The 21,147-nt window shown below is 40.3% G+C and overlaps 1 protein-coding gene across 1 annotated transcript in view; it reads left to right on the top strand.

Moving 5' to 3' along the window:
- The first annotated feature begins 763 nt into the window (after positions 1-763).
- Positions 764-21,147, top strand: part of cntnap5a (contactin associated protein family member 5a) — a 125,052-nt gene continuing 104,668 nt past the window's right edge. Inside the window, exon 1 of the mRNA XM_039600461.1 lies at positions 764-1,095. Within this exon, the coding sequence (XP_039456395.1) occupies positions 1,023-1,095 (73 nt within the window). The 5' untranslated portion in view covers positions 764-1,022. The remainder of the gene's footprint in view (positions 1,096-21,147) is intronic.

Raw genomic sequence — 21,147 nt, 5'->3', positions numbered from 1 at the left:
TGATATTAAAATGGTTCTTTGCTAAGTTGTCTGTTACGTGTAGACACAAACTGGTTCATCCCTTGAGTTAGGAATCTTTTTTAAGATGGACTCATAGGTCAGTATGAAGAGGACAAGAAACACAAAAACACTCCTTTAAGAAATGGTTGTGAACAAAGCCTGGACTAAAATGAATGAAACAACAGCAAGCATCCAAAGATCAACTTTGAAAGAGCTACAGTGTTAATAACAATAAATAAATAAATAAATAAACTATATAAGTTATATGAACAAAGAACTTTGTCTAGCTCTTTAAAGACGGACAACAGAAGAATCTGTAACAAAATGGTCTAAATAATATCCTGGTATTGACTCAATCAAATAAAATTCAACTTGACAAAACAAATATAATCTTAAGTCAAAGTAAATACAATAAAATAAATGAGGTATTAAGTAAAATCAAATATTTTGTTGTGATGAAACAAGTAACAGAAGTATCTCCTGTAATAGCTGCCATAGGCTTTAACAAAGTGCCGTGACTGTTTATTCCGGGTAAAATGGTCTTCATATTTCCCACTTCAACACAGCCAAACGTTTTTCATCGGTGTTGAAGTAAGCGCGTTGGACTTGAGTCTGGAAATTGAACCCAGTGTTTTCTGGAAACGTCCACAGCAGCTTTTGCTGTGCAGTGAAATGAAGTCATCAGCAGCCTGCTCCAAGTGTGTTATTTTATGATGTCTGAACACACGGAGCAATATACAGCAGGGATTGCGGCTTTTCTCTGCGGATCTTTGCTATTGTTCTGTGTTTTTATAGCAATGCTCGGCAATAAAATGTGAACCCGACAAAGAGAGAGAGAGAGAGAGGCAGAGAGGGGAGCGGGGGTGGGTTGTACCTCGCAGTGAGGGAGTGCCATCGTGGGAGCGGTTTGCTCCTCCACATCAGACCTCTGCTATCCCTCCAAGCCGGAGGACCGAGGAGGAGCCGCCGTCCTGCTTTGCTCTCTGCGGACTCACGGATAATAGCGCACTACAGCTGAGAAAATGGTTTTGCTGCTGCCGATGGTTACCCTTTACACGCTGAGCGTCTTTAGCGGAGCATCCGCCGCCACTCACTGTAAGTGTTTCACCTCAGTGCGCTCACCTGTCTGCGCCTCTGCTCTGCGGGCGGACAGCTGGCGGCGCGCCTGAATCAGGGGCTGATCAGACCGGCGGAGTTTTACGCGCGCCTCGTAGCTGAGCCTTCCTATTGTTGCAGAAGCAGCATCGTGATTATTGTGCGGCACCGCTGTGCTGGTGTCGGCTCTCCTCACTTCACTTTTTGGTTTCGAGCACATAAACAAGTTGTCGATGTCTCCTGGCTGTGGTTTTGCTTTGAACAGAGCGGACTGCACGATGAAGGTCATGCGAACAGGTTCGTTTCCTTTGATTCGAGGCAGATGCGCTGCGGAGTGGCCGTGCTCGTCCTTAGTTGGCGCTTTCATGTGGGATTTTTACGAGTCTCAGTCTCTGGTCGTGTTTTGCTGATGTGTGTTGGGGAACCAGAAGTGCTGACTGGCCACAGATGTGCTGCTCAGACGGCTGCTGGTATTGGTCGACTCCTACGTACAAGCCCCCTCATACACCCCGCAAAAGCTTTCACTCCAGAAAGAGACTTTTACACCGTGATTTGACGCCGTTTGTATTTACCTGCATTACTGCGCGCAGTAATAGGCCTAAAAATCTTGATTGGCTATCTGAGTTTTGTAAAAGCAAAATGAATTGTTTTCATCTCAGGATAAAGGACTTCTGCTGTCTTTCGTTTCTACAGTAAACTGACCATCGTTGTTTTCGTGGCTGGATAAAAACAAGCAATCATTAATTCTGAGTGTTTGTGATCCAACATCTCAGTGAACTGTGGAATTCACTCAATGACAAAGTGCAAACCAGGAGGTTAACATATTATAAAGTCCCATAATGTGCAATTCAACAGCATCACAATGTGTGTCCTTCAAGATGATGTCTCACACCAACTTCAACAGAAACAGATACAAATCTGTGTTACATGGTAAACTTACAGTAGCTGTGTAATTGGCTTTCATAGGTGGCTTTACAGTAAATGTAAGATCGTCACTTTTATTTCCTGAAATAAAAATAAGAGTTCATTCTTTATATTTTCATGTGGCAACAATCCAACCTGGCAACATAAGAGGACATATGACTGACCAGAGGTGAACCCAGAGGGTTAAGGGCCGGTTGGTGCAGGTTTACTCCTGCATGGTTGTGTCTCATTTATCTACTCATCTGCTTTGGCTTGTGTCCTTTGCATTGGTTGTTCTGTACAGAAGCTGTTGCACACATGAATGTTTGTTTTAAAAGTGAAGTAGCTGGAACTGTTCTGGTCAGTGAGCACAGTTCTCTGTCTGAAGTTATCCAAAATGGCTGTACTTTACAAACTGAAGGTTTGAACTAGTGGAGTTCAAATTCAGCAGAATCCAAACGGACAAAGATTTTGTCTTAAAACACAAAGCAAAAATATTCTTCTGACTATTGCAAACCAAAACAAATAAAAGCATGGCTGCTTGTATAAATCTGTTTATTTAAAACAAACATGTTTCCATGTCTTACATATTAAAGATTAAAAATGAAATGGGATGGCCTGTGGGTGCCCTTAGTGAGCTCAGCTCTGACAAATATGGAACAACAGTTGTCTATTCTCCAACTGGAAACAGAGGAAACCATCAGGGACGTGCTGAGCATGAACCTTTAGTAACGAGCCTGCTCGTACGGCTCAGTCAGTGCAGTTATTCCACAGCTCTCACTTATGTTGACCAAAGTTATAACTCAAGGCACTAAGACAACGTCAGCCTCTCTATCTGAAGTCCAGCTGGTTGGTTCTTGTTCTCTGTTATTTCATGCCTATAATAATTCATTCTGGCCCTAAATATTTCTTTAAGCTATTTGTTTAGAGACAGACACACCTGTTTAGCTGGGTAATGCATGTAATTATCCTGCTGCTACCATTAACCTTTTTCTTACAAATATAAAAACAAGGCAAATGTTGTGACTCTGCACTGTTTACCTGCTGCTGTTCACTTATTATCCTCACACTTTATCGGACTAATTACAGTAAGCTGAGTCATTCACTGGTCTGTTTCTTTGGGTCTTTCTCCTCACAACAACTGCAGCACACAATATGTGATACTGTGGGTGGGCGGAGCTTGTTAAGCCCCATAGCAGCACTGTGTCTCATAACTTTCCAGCTTTGCATTCTTTGCAGTTTGGGAAACAAAATGTTCAAAAATGTCACAAAAACTCTCTGTTTTAAATGTTTAATTATGCAAGTGAATTTAGTATACTAGTTTGAACACCAGGTGGGCGGAGCTTCTGTGGTTCCAGTCAGAGTTGCGAGGATGACCACATTGTTATTATTATGTTTAGACTGTGTGTTGAACTTTAGCCTCACATGCTAACCTCATTATTTAAATATTGGCTGTTTGAACATGGACACGTTCCCGTGAATCTATCAGGCAGAATGAACAGATGAATCATTTCAAATTCAAACGTCAGTTTCTTACGCAATAATTTAGATTTGGATCTAAATCTATATTATTTTAGCTGCAGCCTAACAGAGTGTGATGTGTCTTAAGAACTAGCAGAGTCAGTGTAGCTTTTGTTTGAACTGATATGTTGATGGTGTGTGTACAAAAAGGAGCTTCCTAACCTTTCTTGTCCTTTCTTGTCATATTGAAAGTGTAAAAAGTGATTTTCAGCAGTGAAAGAACTCACCATGGGCACGCCGTCGTTTCATGTGCTCGTCTGTCTTTGCGCTCTGAGGTTTGTGTCAGGATTCAAGTTTGTGTTAAGGTGGGAAACTGAGCTCAGATGACAGCTGCATTAGTCACCTGTGACAGTGATGCGTTTTCAAACGTGACCTGCGATCAGGTTTGACACATGTGGTCTGATGAAATGGCGAGCTCCTCCTGGAGGTCAAAGAGCTGCTCTTATACTTACCGCTGGGAAACGAGGAAGCGAAGAAAGATGCATCATCGCTGGTTTATCAGGTGACAGAGTTAATGGCAGCCATTTTCTTCTGAGAGGCCTGTGTGTGCGTCCTTTGGCTGCACAAAGACACAGCGATGTGCCCGCCTTCTGTTTTATGTTATTGGCTTATTGGTCCAACAACGCTGCATACAGGCAACAGGACCCATTCACAAATATATGGAAATAACACTTACTTTATTATTATAGTAAAAATCAGGTTTTATTGACTGTAGTGGAAATATGTGCTGACAATAAGAAACCACAGCGTGTTCTCCAGTAGCACTATCAGTGCTATCAGTGTATCATGTAGGGCTTGAGTGCTTTCTTTTAAATGTACTGAGCTCACTGCACAATTCCCCAGCTGGCTTTGTGGTTTTTAATGACTAAGGCTGGTGTGGACCACTCAAGAACATTTATATATCAGCCGAGATAAAGCAGGCTGTATCTGTGTGTGGCTTTTTATATGTTGTTACTGGTGACTTGGACATTTGGCTGACCATGCAGATTAACATGGTCCTGGTATTGCAGAAGGTTCAGTTGTACGACATCTTCACAACCAGTGTTTGGTTCATACCTTGGTTGTTTTTGCTAGCAAGCATAGAAAATAAAAGGCGGAAAAATGTTCATGTGATCATGAACAAAATATAAACACCCGTATTTATCTGCATTTCCTGTAAGCATGTTAGCAAACTTTCACCAGACAAGGACTCTTTATTAGCTCCACATGGGTGTGATGGAAAGACTGAACCATAATATTAATTTTTTATATGTAAAGGATTTGAAGTTCATTAACTACATTCCACCTACTTTCCAACCTGCTAAAGCTCAATAAAAATGAACAGGGAGCATACAGCAGTTTAGCGTTGCTTGGTGTTTGTGTTACACCTCCTGCGGTGCAGCACTCTGTGGTCAGATGGGGCTGTTGGCTGTTGACGGTCATTATTCTAAACTTTAGGCTTACAGCTTAATGCTTAGGAAACCACAACCTTTCAACCTTTCCTTTAAAAAATGCAAAAACTGGTGTTAAGTGGTGTCTGTCAAAGCAACAGGTGGTTATATAACCCTAACTATACAGACATGTGGGCCAATCAGAAAGCCTGATGATGTCAGAAAGGAAAATCAAGGCACTCACGTTTAAAGTTGGAAGAATAAAGAAACACAAACACATAAATGCAGTTTTATGTGTTTTTGAAAATCATCTGTTTCAGACTAGAGATGCTCTGACAGTGTGTGTGTGTGTGTGTGTGTTTTGGCTAAATGCTGGTGCTGGTGGCCTAATGATATATAAAATGACATTTATCAATCTCAGTATGTTGTCAGTTTTGTGTTCGATGTTTAAAGGTAGTGTGGAGAGATGACAGACTGAATATAAACGAAGGCTTTTTCATGAGTAAACCTTTGTTCTGTCAGAATGTGTGTTACTGTAGCACAGACAGAGCTGTACCAGGCTAGGCTAAAGCTGCCGCGGGAATCATCACAGTTTTGGTTAATAGTTGTAATCTGGGTTATTTAATTTGAAATTTCATTAACAAACATGCATTTATTGAATGAATTAATGATGCCAGCAGGGTCTGCTGCATGTGTGCCTGCTGACAGGTGGAGAGGAACGGAGAGCTGGACAAAGACACACTCTGAGGTCTCGACACAAGGCCGTCATCATCTGTTAATAATCCTTCCACAGGTTCACGTCCATACATTTTCAGATAGAGCTGCTGACAAAATTAATGGAAAGAATTTATTGTTTTTACTCATCGGTAATCCTGATGCTATACTGGGAAAAAAAACAAAAAACCCACTATGGGATGGGAAAAACACAGGCCACAAAACTACAAGTAGCGAACAAATACAATGGCATTAAAAACCATAATTTCACTTAATCATTTCATCACAGGGAAAAATCACAATTTCTGAAATAAAAATGCTCTGACGAGTTTGTAAATGTAGTGAAAAAGCTGGAGAGTGAAGTGAAGCATGATGATCAGTGTTGTGAGTGAGACGGGTTGTAAAAGCAAAAATATCTAAAAAAAATTGACACAAAGAACCCAGAACTGAAATATCCAGGTGCAGCTTTGCTAATGTATCTCTAATGTTTTTGTTTGCTGTTCATTTATTATTTTTGTGATCAAAAAAACAAACATATAACATTTCCCAGATCATATCTCAGTACTGCTTGTTTTGTCCTATCAGCTCTCGAGACAATTTAATTACTGGAGAACGTAAGAGAGAGAGAGCAATATTGGAAAAGCCGCTCGTACTACAAGTTAATTAATTATCCAAAGAGCTGAGGATTAACTTTCTCTCATCTTTGTGTTTCAGGGCTGTCTGATATTTGTAACTTCACCATGTTACATGCTTACCAGCACACTTTGCATTGCTAAGTACATGTTATTTTCCAAAAGCACACTTTGGCTGAACTATTTTTGTAGCGCTGTGGCATAATTCATAATCATTATCTGGTTCAACTTCTTTAATAAGGCCACCCAAGGGCTCGTCACAGGCCAGCGTGAGGCATGATTTGAAGGGATGGAAGGAATTTGCTTTTGGCAGGAAAAAGGCTTTCATTACCCGCTGTTATGACACTCTTCAGTGTGAGTCTGTGGGAGGAATATTGCTATGCTTTAAGTGATCCCCTCGCAACGAGCAGAGACCGCTTCGCCAGGCATCCAGTTTTTGTAAGATTGAATCAGCAGTGTGGCAAAGCAGCGGACACACATATTTACTTAAGATTTCATGCTTGAAGTTAGCTCAGCGAGCAGATACTTCAAAACTAATTATATCGCATCTGAAGCACCTGAAACACGTCGGAGCAGAGATGGCACGCAGCTTCACAGGAGCAGCGATGGGGTGTGCGCGCCGGAGCCGATGCAGCTGCACATTCGCTCGCTAATGAATGTGAAGCAGGCACTCGGGGAACACCTACAGCTGTATGCATTCAAGGCCTGATGAATTTATCAAAAGGTAAATGAGGCAGAGCGCTGTGGCGTGACAGCGCCGCCACTTTTCCTCATGTTTAAACATATACTACAGTTCTTCTGCAAGACAAACAAACTGGGAGGAAGGTGCGCTCTCATCATCAAGAGGGACCCACTTGACTGGATGCTGGGATTGCTGTGCCAGTATATATGATCACAAGGATTAGTGCTTGGTCTCACTTAGACTCAAAGTTTCTTTGTCACTCATAACGCTTCTCAGGATGATTTTGTACTTTTGGTAGTTAATAGGGAAAGTCTTATTGTAATCGAAACAACAAAACCAAAGTATTAAATGAAGAATTTCAAACTTGGTGCGTTGAATTAGGCCCAGAAAAGCAGCCCTCTGAAACACATGCAGACTTGGGTTAAACACTAAATCCATTTCAACACAGTCGGGCTCTTTTTGCATTAGTTAGTTCGATAAAAACCCAAACCCAGCCAGAGATAGTGAATATCCAGGGGACTCTTCTTCTGCACAAATCTCTACAACAGTCAGAACTGTCAAATAATGATGATGAAATGGTGATTACAAATCTGTAAATAACATTAAAAATAAACTGTAAAATGAAACACTGTTGCAAATAAGACAAAATATTGTCTGTGAAGGTTCTCAGTCATCCAGGTCATCGTTTTTACACCTTGGCTCGTGTGATTAGGCAGAGGATCAATAGGAGGTCCATGACCCTCTTGGGGACACTCCCATAGGGCTTAAAGTCTGGGACTCTCCACCAGTTGCTCTTAGAACTGATGAAGCTTCTCGGGTGAAACATCTTCAAGAAACCTAAAGAAGTCCAGATGCTTTTTTTTCTGAGCTCCTTAGACAGAAATGCTGCAGAGAACCCTTTGGACAGAGTAGTGAGACTGAAGTCGGTTATTTTATTGATTTCAATAAAATAATGTTGCTGTTTATTTCTAAGGTGTATCCAAATCACAACAGTCGCCTTTATAAGGTGAAGACTGTACAGTAAAAGAGAGAAAACCCCAACAAACTATGATGAGCAGGCAGTGGGGACTGATGGAAAAAGTCAGCCAATGAACGTGCAGCAACATACAAGATGACCAAAAAATAGATGGTACAAGAAATAAGCCTGTCTGTGAGTCCATACATTTAGCAATAAAATATTTACAAAGGTGAAACCCGTGTCACAGCGATCCACATCTGTTGGCCTTCAGAGAAAATCAGGCTTCACTTAAATCCTTTTGCACTGAGTGGAAATGAAACTAGTGTCAGTAAATGAGGTGAATACCATGATTTTTATTCTTTTCTTTGTCCTGATTTGGTTTATTGCTTTACTGATTCAGCACCAACTGGTGTATTAATTTCACTGATCCTTGGTTTGGGCAGTAGTCAGTATCTGCATCAGGACTGGTTCATTATTAGCACACGTAGCAGATAGTTGTTGTTTACTTCACAATAACAAATGAGTTTATCAACTAGTGAAATATACTACAGGATAGGGCTGCCACGATTAGTCGACTATCAAAATCATTGACGACTAATTTAATAGTCGACGCGTCGTTTGAAGCTTTGTAAGATCCCAAAAGACGCAGGAGTAAGTAGTAGGATTTAAGAGTGTAATGACGGACTGAAACAGTAGATGGCAGCACTGCATGTACAAGGATGCCAGCTGCCGTTAAACCCCGAAGAAGAAAAAGCTGTGTCCCAGAATTCATAGCGCGGCCCTGCTCAGTTTCCAACAATGGCGGCAGCTAGTTAGTTTTAATATTACTCTTATTAATCTTTCTGGGTCACAAAATAAACATTTAACATATTTTCAGGCGAGAATGTAGCTGTGTAAACCTCAAATATCTGCTCGGTTTATCAAGACATCACATATTTTCAAAAGCGCTCCGACGTTTTCGGAGACGTCTGTTACCCACCAGCTCGATAGCGAGCCGGGGTTCAAGGCTCACTAGAGCTGACGAGAACAGTCCCAGCACATCGTTTTCAGACCCTCTGCGGTCTTTCGCTGCTCAGGTTAAACATGATATATAAGTCAGTTAGATAAAATGTTATTGTTTGGCTTTTTTCAGTGTTTTATTTGTTCCTGAGTAAATGTGTTTGGCTGAGACTAAAGTTATAGTTTTCACAAACGTCACACAGGAAACTGATTGAACAGAAGTGTGAGATGCTCGAGAGTTTACTCCAGTGTCCTGTTATATTTTAGATAGCAAGGAGCAGACGGCTGAGTTTATTAAACTTCACCGAAACAATCTGCAAATTTCATTAAAATGTAATAAACTATCATCTTGTCTTTATTTTTAGTTAGCACCTTAAACACTTAAAGCTGTAAGCTAATGATAGTTATATAAGAGCAGATGCATGCTGGTGCAATAAGCTGTAAGTTTTACGTCCAATGGATGCATGATCTGATTAGTCGACTAATCGCAAAAATAATCGTTGACTAGTCGACTATCAAAATAATCGTTTGTGGCAGCCCTACTACAGGATAGTTCATACATACTGAAGCCATCGTGTCTCCTCTCACTAACACACGGGACCCACCAGTATATCGATAACTCCCACAGATATCAGCAGGGCCAGACTTCAGTCTTTCTGTAAGATCTCTGACACGTCAGAATTAGTCAAAGGCGTGAAATAAAGAGACTTTTTTATCTCGTCTTTGTCATTGTTAAATAATTTATGAGGAAATGATAGACGATACAGGGAACTTCACACATGGATGTTTCCGATACATGCATGAAAAGAGGTTGGTGAGCAAAGTTGCTCTGCTGTCACTGTGGAGTCCATAAAAACTGTTCATTTATAACTATTTTATAACAGCTACATTTAGAAAACCATTCATTGATTGTTTTCATTAATTAAGGATAGATGTCACACCATAGAAACATCTGTGACAGTAAACAAACGAACATCAGATCTTATTATTTATCTTTATATGTCCTGTCAGAGTTGATTCCTCTGACGCTCTCATCTGTGCAGATCGAGAATGAAGTGCTTTCTGATTGCAATAAGTATGAAGGAAACATGCTGATATGTGATATCAGACTATTTAGAGAAATAATTTCTGCCACGTCTTGAGTGACGATTACGGCGCCAGGAGACATCTTCCCATTTCCAGCCACGCTGGTCACAGAGCGATGCTGCACCAGTCCCCGATCTATAGACTGCAATGAATACGCTGTAAGTTTCACTCGCTTTCTGTTTCCATGTTACTGGCAGAGGGTTAGAAAGGATTATCAACACCCACCCTGCCAATAAAATGGATGCACAAATCATTGGGGACGGTTACAATCATGAAATATGAGAAGAAAAAAAGCTTACTTTGAACATTCAGACTAAAAAAAAAGTCATAAATTTAAAGGAAAATAGACGCTGCAGAAATTCAAACTCTTTATGTTCCAGCTTAGTATTTTATGGAGTTTTGTTATTGTGTTAAGCTACTGCATGCAATGTTATTGAATATTGATCGTGATGTATGGGAGCCAAGGAAAGAAAACCTGATTCATCTGGATTCAAACTTGCAGTTGCATCTTTGATTCTTTTATGAGCTGCTTTGGCTTTGCACGCTAGATTTTCACTGCTTTGCAATAAATGTTGCATTCTTCCCTCTGATCCATAGAAGAAGGCCAGTGCTTTTAAGCACGGCATGGGTCCATACAGCCTCAGCTCTGACTGCTTAGTGCAAAGTCTGGGTCAATGTAGCTACTTAACTAGAGCTAGTAAATGAAGCTACTTAATCCAGCTCTTTAGAATATATTATTAGGCTACAACCGCCTGCTGCTGAGACTGATTAAGACTGGCTATGGCTATAATTGTGAGTAGAGGGCTGATTATTACTGTGACTGTTTGTTTATAGTGGCTTATAATATGTGCAGTTAATTGACGTGGCTTTGTTGAGTGTTAATTAAAGCTTCAGCATTGCTGAACTCTGCAGTGCAATGGTAACAGAGCGCTGTATTTAAAGTTTAAGTCCTGGGTGGCTAAACAATGACTTCTCTGCTGATTCCTGATAGAAACACTAAAGTGTGGCTGATGCACACATATCCTTAGCCTCATATCAAGTATATGAATATAAGCCAGTGCAGCGGGGCAGAGCAGCTGCAGGCACCACAGCCACAGTGCTACAGTGTTGCAGTTTGTCCTGTTGAATGCAGTAACAGGCACTACGATGAATGTGCTGTGTAGTATCTGCACAAAGCTTTTGTAAACTCTGTAGCATAACAAACGTACCATTTTTGAGCTATACACTGTATATTAATGATGGGTGTAGTGTAACGTCTCACTGTGACATCACCGTCACCATCTTGGTATTTTATGAGTGAGGAGTGAGGGAAACTGCACGGTGACATCACCCTGCTTTATCTCCTTTGTTACTGTAATCGAGGAAAAGCGTTCAGAAAGACTCAAAACTCATGATTGAAACTGTAAACTCATCACAGATTAGTTTAGTGAGTTGATCGATGAAGCTGTTCTCCTGTGTTCAACCTGACTCACTTTATAAACCAGAAGAGTGGCCTACTGCAGCTCTACGGCCCGTTTACGCTTCACAGAGGACAGAAGGGTACGTCCATCTTTTATATAATGTTTGTGGATTTTCCCAGAACATCTTAATGTCATAGTATTTGTAAACATTTGACTGAAAATCATCCAGGAAATTAGTGGGTTAGATGGATTACATTATTTTTCCATGATAAGTAAGTAAGTAAAGTTTATTTATTAAGCGCTTTTCATAGACAGGCAGTCACAAAGGTTAAAATCAACAGAACGTTAGGTACCAAAATAAACGATACAAAAGGTTTAATGTAAAAAAAAAAAAAAAAAAAATCCTCATACATGTAGAGCATTGGAGGAACGCTCTGCAATGCTTCTTTGCAATAAACAGAAAACACTGATGTTTTGGAAATAACATCATAACTGTTGTCTTTTAATTTTCTGTTGACAGGTGCCATCAGAGCTGTTCATACCCACGTTTTATTTGCTTAATCTTTTACTGCATCTTTTGTTATTACCAATTTTTTTGGCCTTTGTTCTCTTTTTGTCAACAAGATATTATCCCATTATCACCTTGTCTATAGCAGATGCTCCCAGAAATCCAATAATCCAACAGAAAAGTATCACGTTTCCTGTTTCACTACATTCCTGAATGGGCGCTGAATAATTAATGTTTGGCAGATGTGATGCATATAATCACTCAAACTGTCGATAACTCATGCTGCAGGCTGCCTTTAAATGCTCGGCGCTCCCTCCAGATTATATCCAGTGTTCACAGACGTGAATCGCTACAGTAAAACAGTCCATGTTCCTCGATCATTTGCATCAATATGAGCATCCCTGTATTCAGCCGGAGCGTGGAACTAATTGTTAGCCAATCTCTGGTGTACACTGGCTGTTGCTGAGCATAGGTCACTGAGCCCCAAAGCCTGTTAGTCTATGCAGGCTATCATATGAAGCTTTATCAATACCACAGAGAGGTCTGAGGCCACTCTGTCACCAGATACTATCACTGTGTCTTTTCATATTATTGACTCTGTGGTTTCTCTTGGCTTAACTTCTGCAACCTCCTTCTCTGGACCACCTTTGCTTTGATTTACAACTCGTTTAAACGTCTTATACATATGGCATTTTATGGCAGGTATACCTGTTTAACTATTAGTTAATGCAAATATCTGTAAGTTTTTTCCATCTCTCTTCGAGATTTATTTGAGTTTTTCAGGCTTCACTGGTGTCAGAATCTCTTTAGATTTCATATGAGAGTTGTAGTCAACAGCTACCACCTACAAATTCAAAGTCACCACTTGGAATCAAGCCCAAATCTGTTATCCAGAAGGGGCAGGCCTTACCTGGCCATGAAGCTGCTTGCCTCAATTGTCTGGTTTCTTCTGAGCCTGGGAAAACTCAGGGACTATATATAAAAATGTTTGTAAAGTCAAGTGCTGGCTGTGTGGCTGTGACTCTGAAACACAAGGGATAAACTCAAAGGCAGTTTTATTAAAGTACAAAATAACACACAGACAAGGAAAACCAAACCAAAGATAGGACACAAAACTAGACCGAGATACCGGGCACCAAAGTAAAACAGGAAATGACTGACGCTGAGAATCGTCCTACAACATAAAAGCTTGATGCAGACAGAAGAGCAAACATGAAAATCAGAAGGAATAGAGTGAGAATACACGAGGTGACACACAGCCTCCCATTAACTAACAACAGTTAGCACGGTGTGGAAAGACGTAGATGAGGAACCTGCCTCACATGTACAACTACTGTATATATAGATTCACTGTTTTCTCAGACCACAGATTATTCTGTAAGCATATGAGGCAATAAGGAATTCCCCTGTTGTTGACGTCAACCAGATCAACGAGTGTAGAAACAGCATGAAACTGAGGTTTTGTAGCAGTCTGAATAATTTGCTAACATCATAACTGGAAATGTATGGGCATATTTATTATGAGTGTCTAGCATTATGACAGGATATATTTCACAGAAAAAAGAGGAAAAACACAGTAGATCAGTTTTAAATTGCCATGTCACAGCTTTAATTGAAATAGGTTTGGCAGCACATGACTCACAGCAGCACGCACTGACGAAACCCTGTGAAGCCATCACAGGGAAGAAACAACGCGTGTGCAAAGAATTTTCCACACGCTGTCGTGATTGTGTTTGTGTGTCTGTCGAGTTACTTTTGAATCCTTTCCGTTCACATGCTATTTCACTTTCTGTACGAATGTAAACCTGATTTACTAAAGATACAAATATTTATCTTAACATTCCTTTGTTCTTAAAGCCTATCAGCCATCCATCCTCCTCTGCTTATCCTTATCAGGGTCATGGGAGCCTATCCCAGCTACCATAAGGAAAGAGGCGGGGTACATCCTACACAAGTTGCCAGCCTGATGCAGGGCTAACGCAGAGAGACAGACAGCCATTCCTACTCACATCCACACCTGTGGGCAATTTAGAATCACCAGTTAAGCTGACCCCAGTAAGTGCATGTCCATGGAGCAAAGGCAGCTTTGACAGAACCACAGTCAGTCTGGCCTGTGTGTCTAAGCTCAGAGTAGAAAGTTCTTGTTGTGGGAAAAGGCGAGTGGCCTACATGCGGATGCTACGGTGGAAGTGGGGTTTTCAGTGAGAGTGTAAATACACCGTCATGAATGGAAGGCTGTGTTGGATGTGCATTGCATCGAGAGGAGTATGTAATGTGATTATAACAGCGGACTGGGATTTGGCTGCATATTTTAAAGTAATTGCTGAATTTACTGCAGCAGTGTCAGGAGTGGAGACTCGTCAATAATCCATTTGTGGCGTGCAAACTTTGTTCTTTCTTCTTGAAAGAATAAATCAAAATAATCACTCCGAGAACAAGAGTAGAAGACAACTTTGATAAATAGCTTAACTCAGTTTATACAGTTTCTTTCAGAGCGATGCAGATTAAAACAGTGTTTGTGGACCGTCTGAGAACGCCTTTTAATAAAACATAGGCTGTGGTAACTTGTCCAATGTGTTTAGACACTGATCTGTTTCGCCACATTGTCGCATTTCAAGCTTTATGTAATGTTACTTTGTCTGCCTTTGTGCTGGGGCTACACTAAAACAAAGAGTATATATTTGTATGAATTTTACAGACATGTGATTTGTTCAATGTCAAAATATATGCACATTATCTGTGGTTTGATTTAATCTTTATGGTAGACTGACTGCATTGTACCTGCAGGTCATATTTGCAACATGTAAGATCATGTTAATCGAGTTATAATGAACTGTGTACAACAAACTGACCAGTGTACACAAGAAAAGTGCCTCATGTCCTGAGCAATAAAGTGAATGTCCTTGTCACTTGTGTGTTTTGATGAGAAAAGAGGCTGAACATGGAGCGTGGTGTCAGTGGAGCTGATGCTCAAGTAAGAAAAAGAAATCCTATAGAGGGATAAACAGGCCAGTTTGGAGGTTTCTGATTCTTAGCATGGACACAAACAAACTGGTAAACTGACTGGTTCTTATGTATCTGAGCTGATCTGAGCAGCATAAGTTCACAGTTTGATGTACAGTGTAATTTAGTCAATGCTTCATGATGTTTGAAATGAATTAAACTATTTTCATTAATTAATACGTGTGAGTCACATGATTAGGAGTGTGCTCGTTTAATACAAGCCCCCTCCCCACATGCTCTTTACTGCTAATAATGGCCAATATTACAGTACATCAAAGCTGCTTCAAACACAGTCTTATCTCTTCACTGGTGCAGCTGTATTTGAAAAATTAATGTCGTGCATGAAATTAAAACCAGTATACCACTCAGCACTATAAGTTCCTAATTAGCCTACTTTTAAAGAAACTGGGCAGTATAATATAGTTGCCTTTTACTTTATAGATAAACTGTAAATCAGTGTCTTTGGACTCCAGCTGCTAGTTCTGGTTCTGCTCTACACTCTCTGCAAGATCACCGTGGCAGTGCATGGATTAGACTTCAGAGAAGAAGAAACTGTGTCCAGCTGTAATCCAAGACAATGAAAAACTGTGTGTATGACCTCAGGATGAAGCAGACTATTTCAAGAAGCAGCCCATATAAAGGATTGCTGAAATAGCACGTTGCTTCCACAATAATAAGAGGATTATTCAATTGTGAGCTGATTGTGGATAACACGATTGTCTCAGATGGACAAAAAAATCAAATGAAATAAAAAGAAAAAGCACAGAAGAACAGCACGGGCACGACAGCTTGGGTCATCGCACAATTACATTCACATCCACAGCCTAAATAGAATGACTAAATAACTACACACACACACACACACACACACACACACACACACACACATATGTCATTTGTATAATCAGTAAAATATGATCAGTGCATGCCTAAATTGAGACAAACTAACATCAATAAAAAAGAATAGCCCAAAGAAAACAGTGTGCAGTAGTTCTCATATAGTGCTTTTCTACTTGGGTTTTATGTAACATGCCTTATTCACCAATTCAAACCCATTCATACATCTGACATTCACACACAGATACACAGAAGGAGACAGTAACTCACACGGAGTCGACAGCAGACTGCAGTAGGAGATGCATACTCTGTGACAAAGACTGAACTGAAACTAGTGCAAATAAATTAGGTGAATAACATTTTTTCTTAATAAGTGCTTACTCACAGGGGGTCTCAGATGGCCCCCTGTGAGTAAGCACTTGGTGACAGTGGGAAGGAAAAACTCTCTTTTAACAGGAAGAAACCTCCAGAGAACCAGGCTGAGGGAGGAGCAGCAGTCTGCTGCGGGTGGTTGGGGGGTGAGGGCAGGAAGACGGGACATTTGTTATTTTTGTTATGAATACCAGTCCAGTAAATACATGTTCATATATTACAAAGTAAAATATTTAAATTAAGCCTGATGTTGTGTTACACATTAGAGTGTGTCCCAGTGAGAAACACAGATTCTTATTTACCTTTGTTATCAAAGTTGTGCAGCAGATATTAAACCTGAGTGTTTCTCTGTCTACCCGACACCTTCTGCTGTCTCTGAAGACTTCAATAACATGTTGTGCATGATGTTCCTTTAAGCTGTGTATGTAATTGGGCAGCTGTTGGGTTTAATCACATGGATTTGGTGCACCAAGTAAAATGGATCAGACCAGATTGAAATGTGTGCTCCACTTTGCTCTGCCCTTCCCCTGTCTTTATTACATTTTCTATTTTTAGGATATCCCTTTGGCTTTTTTTCACATTCAGCTCTTTGAGTTCCTTTTACAGATATTGTCCATATTATTTATAGGTGGGGAGCTATGTTTGTTGTCATCCTCAGGTCAGTTTAAATTATCCAACAAATGGTGTTATCAGTTTGTTATCATGGGTGAGACTGCGTTCTCTTTGTAATAAGGAAAGGGCAGCAGTTACAGTATGCACGAGTTACTTCCACACAAACACTGAATCTGTGCTATGATCTCATTTTAAAGTGAATCCTGCAACAAACATCGTCTTGAATTAAAAAGATTTGTGCAAAGCTAATTACAGATTGTAATTTCATATGACCCAGGTATCGATCCAGTGATGAATAAGAAGAGATACTACTCATGATGCTGTACATTTGAATATGTAAAGTTTATGCATTTGTTAGCATGTGATCATAGTTTAGCTGGTTTATTAGATGGTAAACAGACTGCTTCTGATGTAGTGCTTTTCTACTCAAAGCACTTTATACAAAATGCCTTATTCACACAAACACCTGTTTCTTGGCTACTAACATCTGAGTCTGTAAAGACAAGCCTTAAGTTAAATGTTACATGATAATATTTAATTACTATTTGAATAAATGTAGCATTAAAGTAGGGCTGCAGATATTAATTATTTTAGTAAGAGGGTTTTCTGTCAGCTCTGATACATCTGTGTCACTAATGAGCAATGCTAAATATTCAAAAGACAAAAACTTTTAAACTCTTCTGCTTATTGGGTTGGAATTTTTGTGATAGTTTAACTGCATCCAATATCTACGTGTGTGAAATATTAGTAAAATAAAAACAAAGCCGAGCCTTTCACTGGCTTTGTTTTCTAAAGAGAACTTTTTCCTCAATGCAAAAACAGAAAAAGGATCTCTCAGTAAAATCAATAATATAATCACTAATAAAATACGCTGCACACACTGAACTAAAGCATAAAACAGTCTTTGCTCTGTCTTCTTGGACGGCTTTCTTACATCAATATGAGCCGAGACAAAAACAGTTGAGGTGTCTCTGTGTGGTGTGTCTTCATGTTTATGAGTTTTTGTGCACGTGTTTGTATTTTTTGTATTACTTATTTTATATGAATTAATATGTAAGATAGTGCTACTAAAGCCTCAAACTAAATATGGTGTGTACCTCCTGTGCCCTCCTTGCTGCAGGTATGATTGTGACAGTGCACAGCAGCATCAGCAAACAGTCGAATTAGAAGATGATGCAAAGTTAACATTTCAGATATATAAAAATATGCTTTTAATTTAAACTTCAGTAGCTTTAATGTCATTTTTTGCTGAGTGAAATAAATGGCAGTAGATGGAAATAGCTATAAATTCTCTTCACATTGGAGGTGATTGAACAGTTGGTTGGATTAAAAACTCCCCCCAGCTTTTTTCCAGTAAAGGTTTTACTGGTGACCCAGTTCATTGTGCCTCTCAGTGTCCGCTGTCCCAGCTTGCATCTTGCATCCTGCAGCAATGTGATGGAAAGTCCCCGGTGCACCTTTGCACCTGTGAGCAGAGCCTCCTCCGTTAGGCCGGCCTTTTCTCACTTCTGGTGGGATTTTTTGATGTGTACTACTTTTTCTAGCTGTCGACAGAATATCCCACAGACTTGGTCATCCATGATAGTTTCTCCTCCTTTTCTTCATCACCATCTATCTTCTGCCTGAGGAATTCTTAGAGCAGCTCATGCTGGGGAACCATCTTCCTGATGTATTCCCAGATGCTCCATGTTTCATCCTGGATTGGTCTTCTGGCACTCGCTAATCCTCGCCCTCCTCTTTGCTTAGCTCAAAGGGCCTCGAGATGTTGGCTGGAGACCTCCATGCAGTGTGAGGAACTTTCTGTCTTGACATCAGTGGCATCTTGTAACCGTTCGCCACACTTGCAGTCCGAGTGACATCCTAATGTCATCCATGAAAAGCAGGTGGATGATGGTCGCCCACTCCTAAATCTACATCTGTACCCACACGCAGTGATGAGCTGGTGTTGGGGTGGAGGCCAGTGTAACAGCGTTCATTTTGTTGACCAATCATTTCCATCGTAGTTTTCATCAGCGACCTTCTTTCTCTGACAAGAACAAACTAATGCGCGAGGACAGAAACTATGATGACATGCACTGACTCTTTCATTAATGAATAACAATGATATGAAATTATTATTTACATCCAATCAGACTAATTACATTGTATAGAACGATGGGACAGGTGATGCAGTCGGGCGGGTCGTTGTGCAGTAAGGTTAGACAATCTGCCTCTGGAAAACGAATAACTGGCTCTTCTGCTCAGTGTTTCTAATGTGAGAAAATGTCAAAGCTTGGAAGGAAGAGCAGACATGTGGAAACGTTTTGTATTTGATGGCAAGGAAAATATGACATTTTTTTCAACCATAAAAAACACTATAAACTCTTACACTTAAATTTGAGTTAACTGAATAAAATGTAGATTTAATGTACTGTAATGATATTTAATCAACTAAAACTAGAATAAAACTAGAACAATCTAGATGTAAAACAAAATGGTGTGACTTGAACTAAATCAAACTCTGTCACTGAACAACAGCACAGAGAGTCACCTTGGTATATTTTGATGATGACCTCTAAAGTTTTCTTCCACAGCCCCGTGGAGTTCCTGATGAATGTTCTTAGACCACTATTAGTCCTGCACAGTGCCAAGCTTTCCCACATACGTGTGTGTGGCCCTGAGCCACAGTCTGTCCAGGCAGGGCTGAGCTTAGTCTGCTTCCCAGATGTCCTTCCAGTATTGTCAAATCCAGCTGTGGGTGGGTCTGCTCTTGTGCTACTGTTCCCCTGTAGTTGAGATCACACCCTGGATGGATTTTTGAAAATCATGCCATTTATTTTCATGGCCTGTGTTTCTCTTGTGTATACGTCTACAGCCTGAGCTGTGAGCCTCAGTTATCTTGTTTGACCTCTTTCATGGTCATGTCTCTCATGAGTGCTTTCTACACCTCAGTTAACCCTGGTACCATCCATGTGGGCTCCCCTCATTTTGGCTTCCAGCTTTCTTCTCCACAGGGGGGCTTCCTCTGCATGCATCCTTGGTCCTATATGGTTCTAAGATTATTGTTTTAGTAGCATCTATGAGTTCAATGGTTTCAGTGATAGTGGCAGTGAGAATGGTGGCTAGAACACTGCTTACATCTAAAAGCATCTGCTCACAGTCGTGCTCCTGGTTGGGTGGCTACCTCGAGTTTGGCCACACCTCTTTTTTCAGCCCAGTAGAGACATCTGTCATTTCAGGAGGCGGGGCATCATCTAGTTCATTTACACTGCTCTGTTACACGAGTGCTGGACCATTATGTTCATACTGCTTACTATTATACACTGTAGCCTCTGGGTCTCCAGCTTTAATAGTAGCTGTCTGCTGTTGATGTTATTTTACTGGGCTAGCAGGTACGTTTTGGTCAGTGTGAATGTTGGCTTTCTACTCATCCATGGTTTCAACATGTGTTGCATATGACCCCTCTGATTGGGTTGGCAGGCCTCGTAGCATTCCATCAATCCCATATTGTCGGTCTTTATGCATGTGTGGCTTGTTGCAGTAGCCCTCTTCTCATCAATGTGTGCTGATCCGTGAACAAATACACACCTGAATCATTACAAAACGCAGTCTTTAAATAACGATTTCATTTACAGTTTGAGACCAGAATGAGGCAGATATTTCTCACAGGCTCACGTTCTGTGAATCCTTCTGCTGTGGTCACTTCCTTCTGAATGAGACAGAAACTTGTCTTTCTTTTGTTTGCTCTGCTGTTCTAACCCGTGCCATAAACAGGATGATGAGATCATGGAGGTGATTCATTAGCTTAGCTTAGGTGAACGTTTGGTGAACGTGTTTCTCCATTAATGCATTAAATATGTATCGTTCTGATTCAGTATTATTATTGATGTTATCATTATGATTTAACTTATGTTAGATACACACACGTGCATGCACACAGCTCTGCACTCTAAAAAAATGAGTTCTGAGAGCAGCAATACTGAAACAGACTGAGTCACAGGAACAGAATAGAATAGAATAGAATGCTTTTTATTGTCACTATACACATGTACAATGACATACAGTAGTATAGGTCTCAAGAAAAAAGTAAAAACATTATGACTTTACAACATTTTAGCTGTTTAGCTGATAAATTGTTCTACTTATTTTCTTATGGTCACTAGTTACAGTAGCCAGCATCATTCATCCTTGTATGTAGCTGTGTTCCTGGTGTGGCCTGCTTTTTTTCTTTATACTACAACCATGAAGTGAACTCACTGTTTTGATTTTTGGATTTCTGGTTCCAACTGTATGAATCGTAGCAGGCGTGGGCAAGTCATTTTCCCATGGGGCCACATTCAGTTCAATTCAATTCAGTTTTATTTATATAGCGCCAAATCACAACAACAGTCGCCTCAAGGTGCTTTATATTGTACAGTAGATCGCACAATAATAGATACAGAGAAAAACCCAACAATCATATGACCCCCTGTGAGC

The sequence above is a fragment of the Oreochromis aureus genome, linkage group 16 (assembly GCF_013358895.1).
Source record: "Oreochromis aureus strain Israel breed Guangdong linkage group 16, ZZ_aureus, whole genome shotgun sequence".
In the NCBI taxonomy this organism is placed as follows: Eukaryota; Metazoa; Chordata; class Actinopteri; order Cichliformes; family Cichlidae; genus Oreochromis; species Oreochromis aureus.
This window is presented reverse-complemented; position numbering and strand designations above follow the sequence as displayed.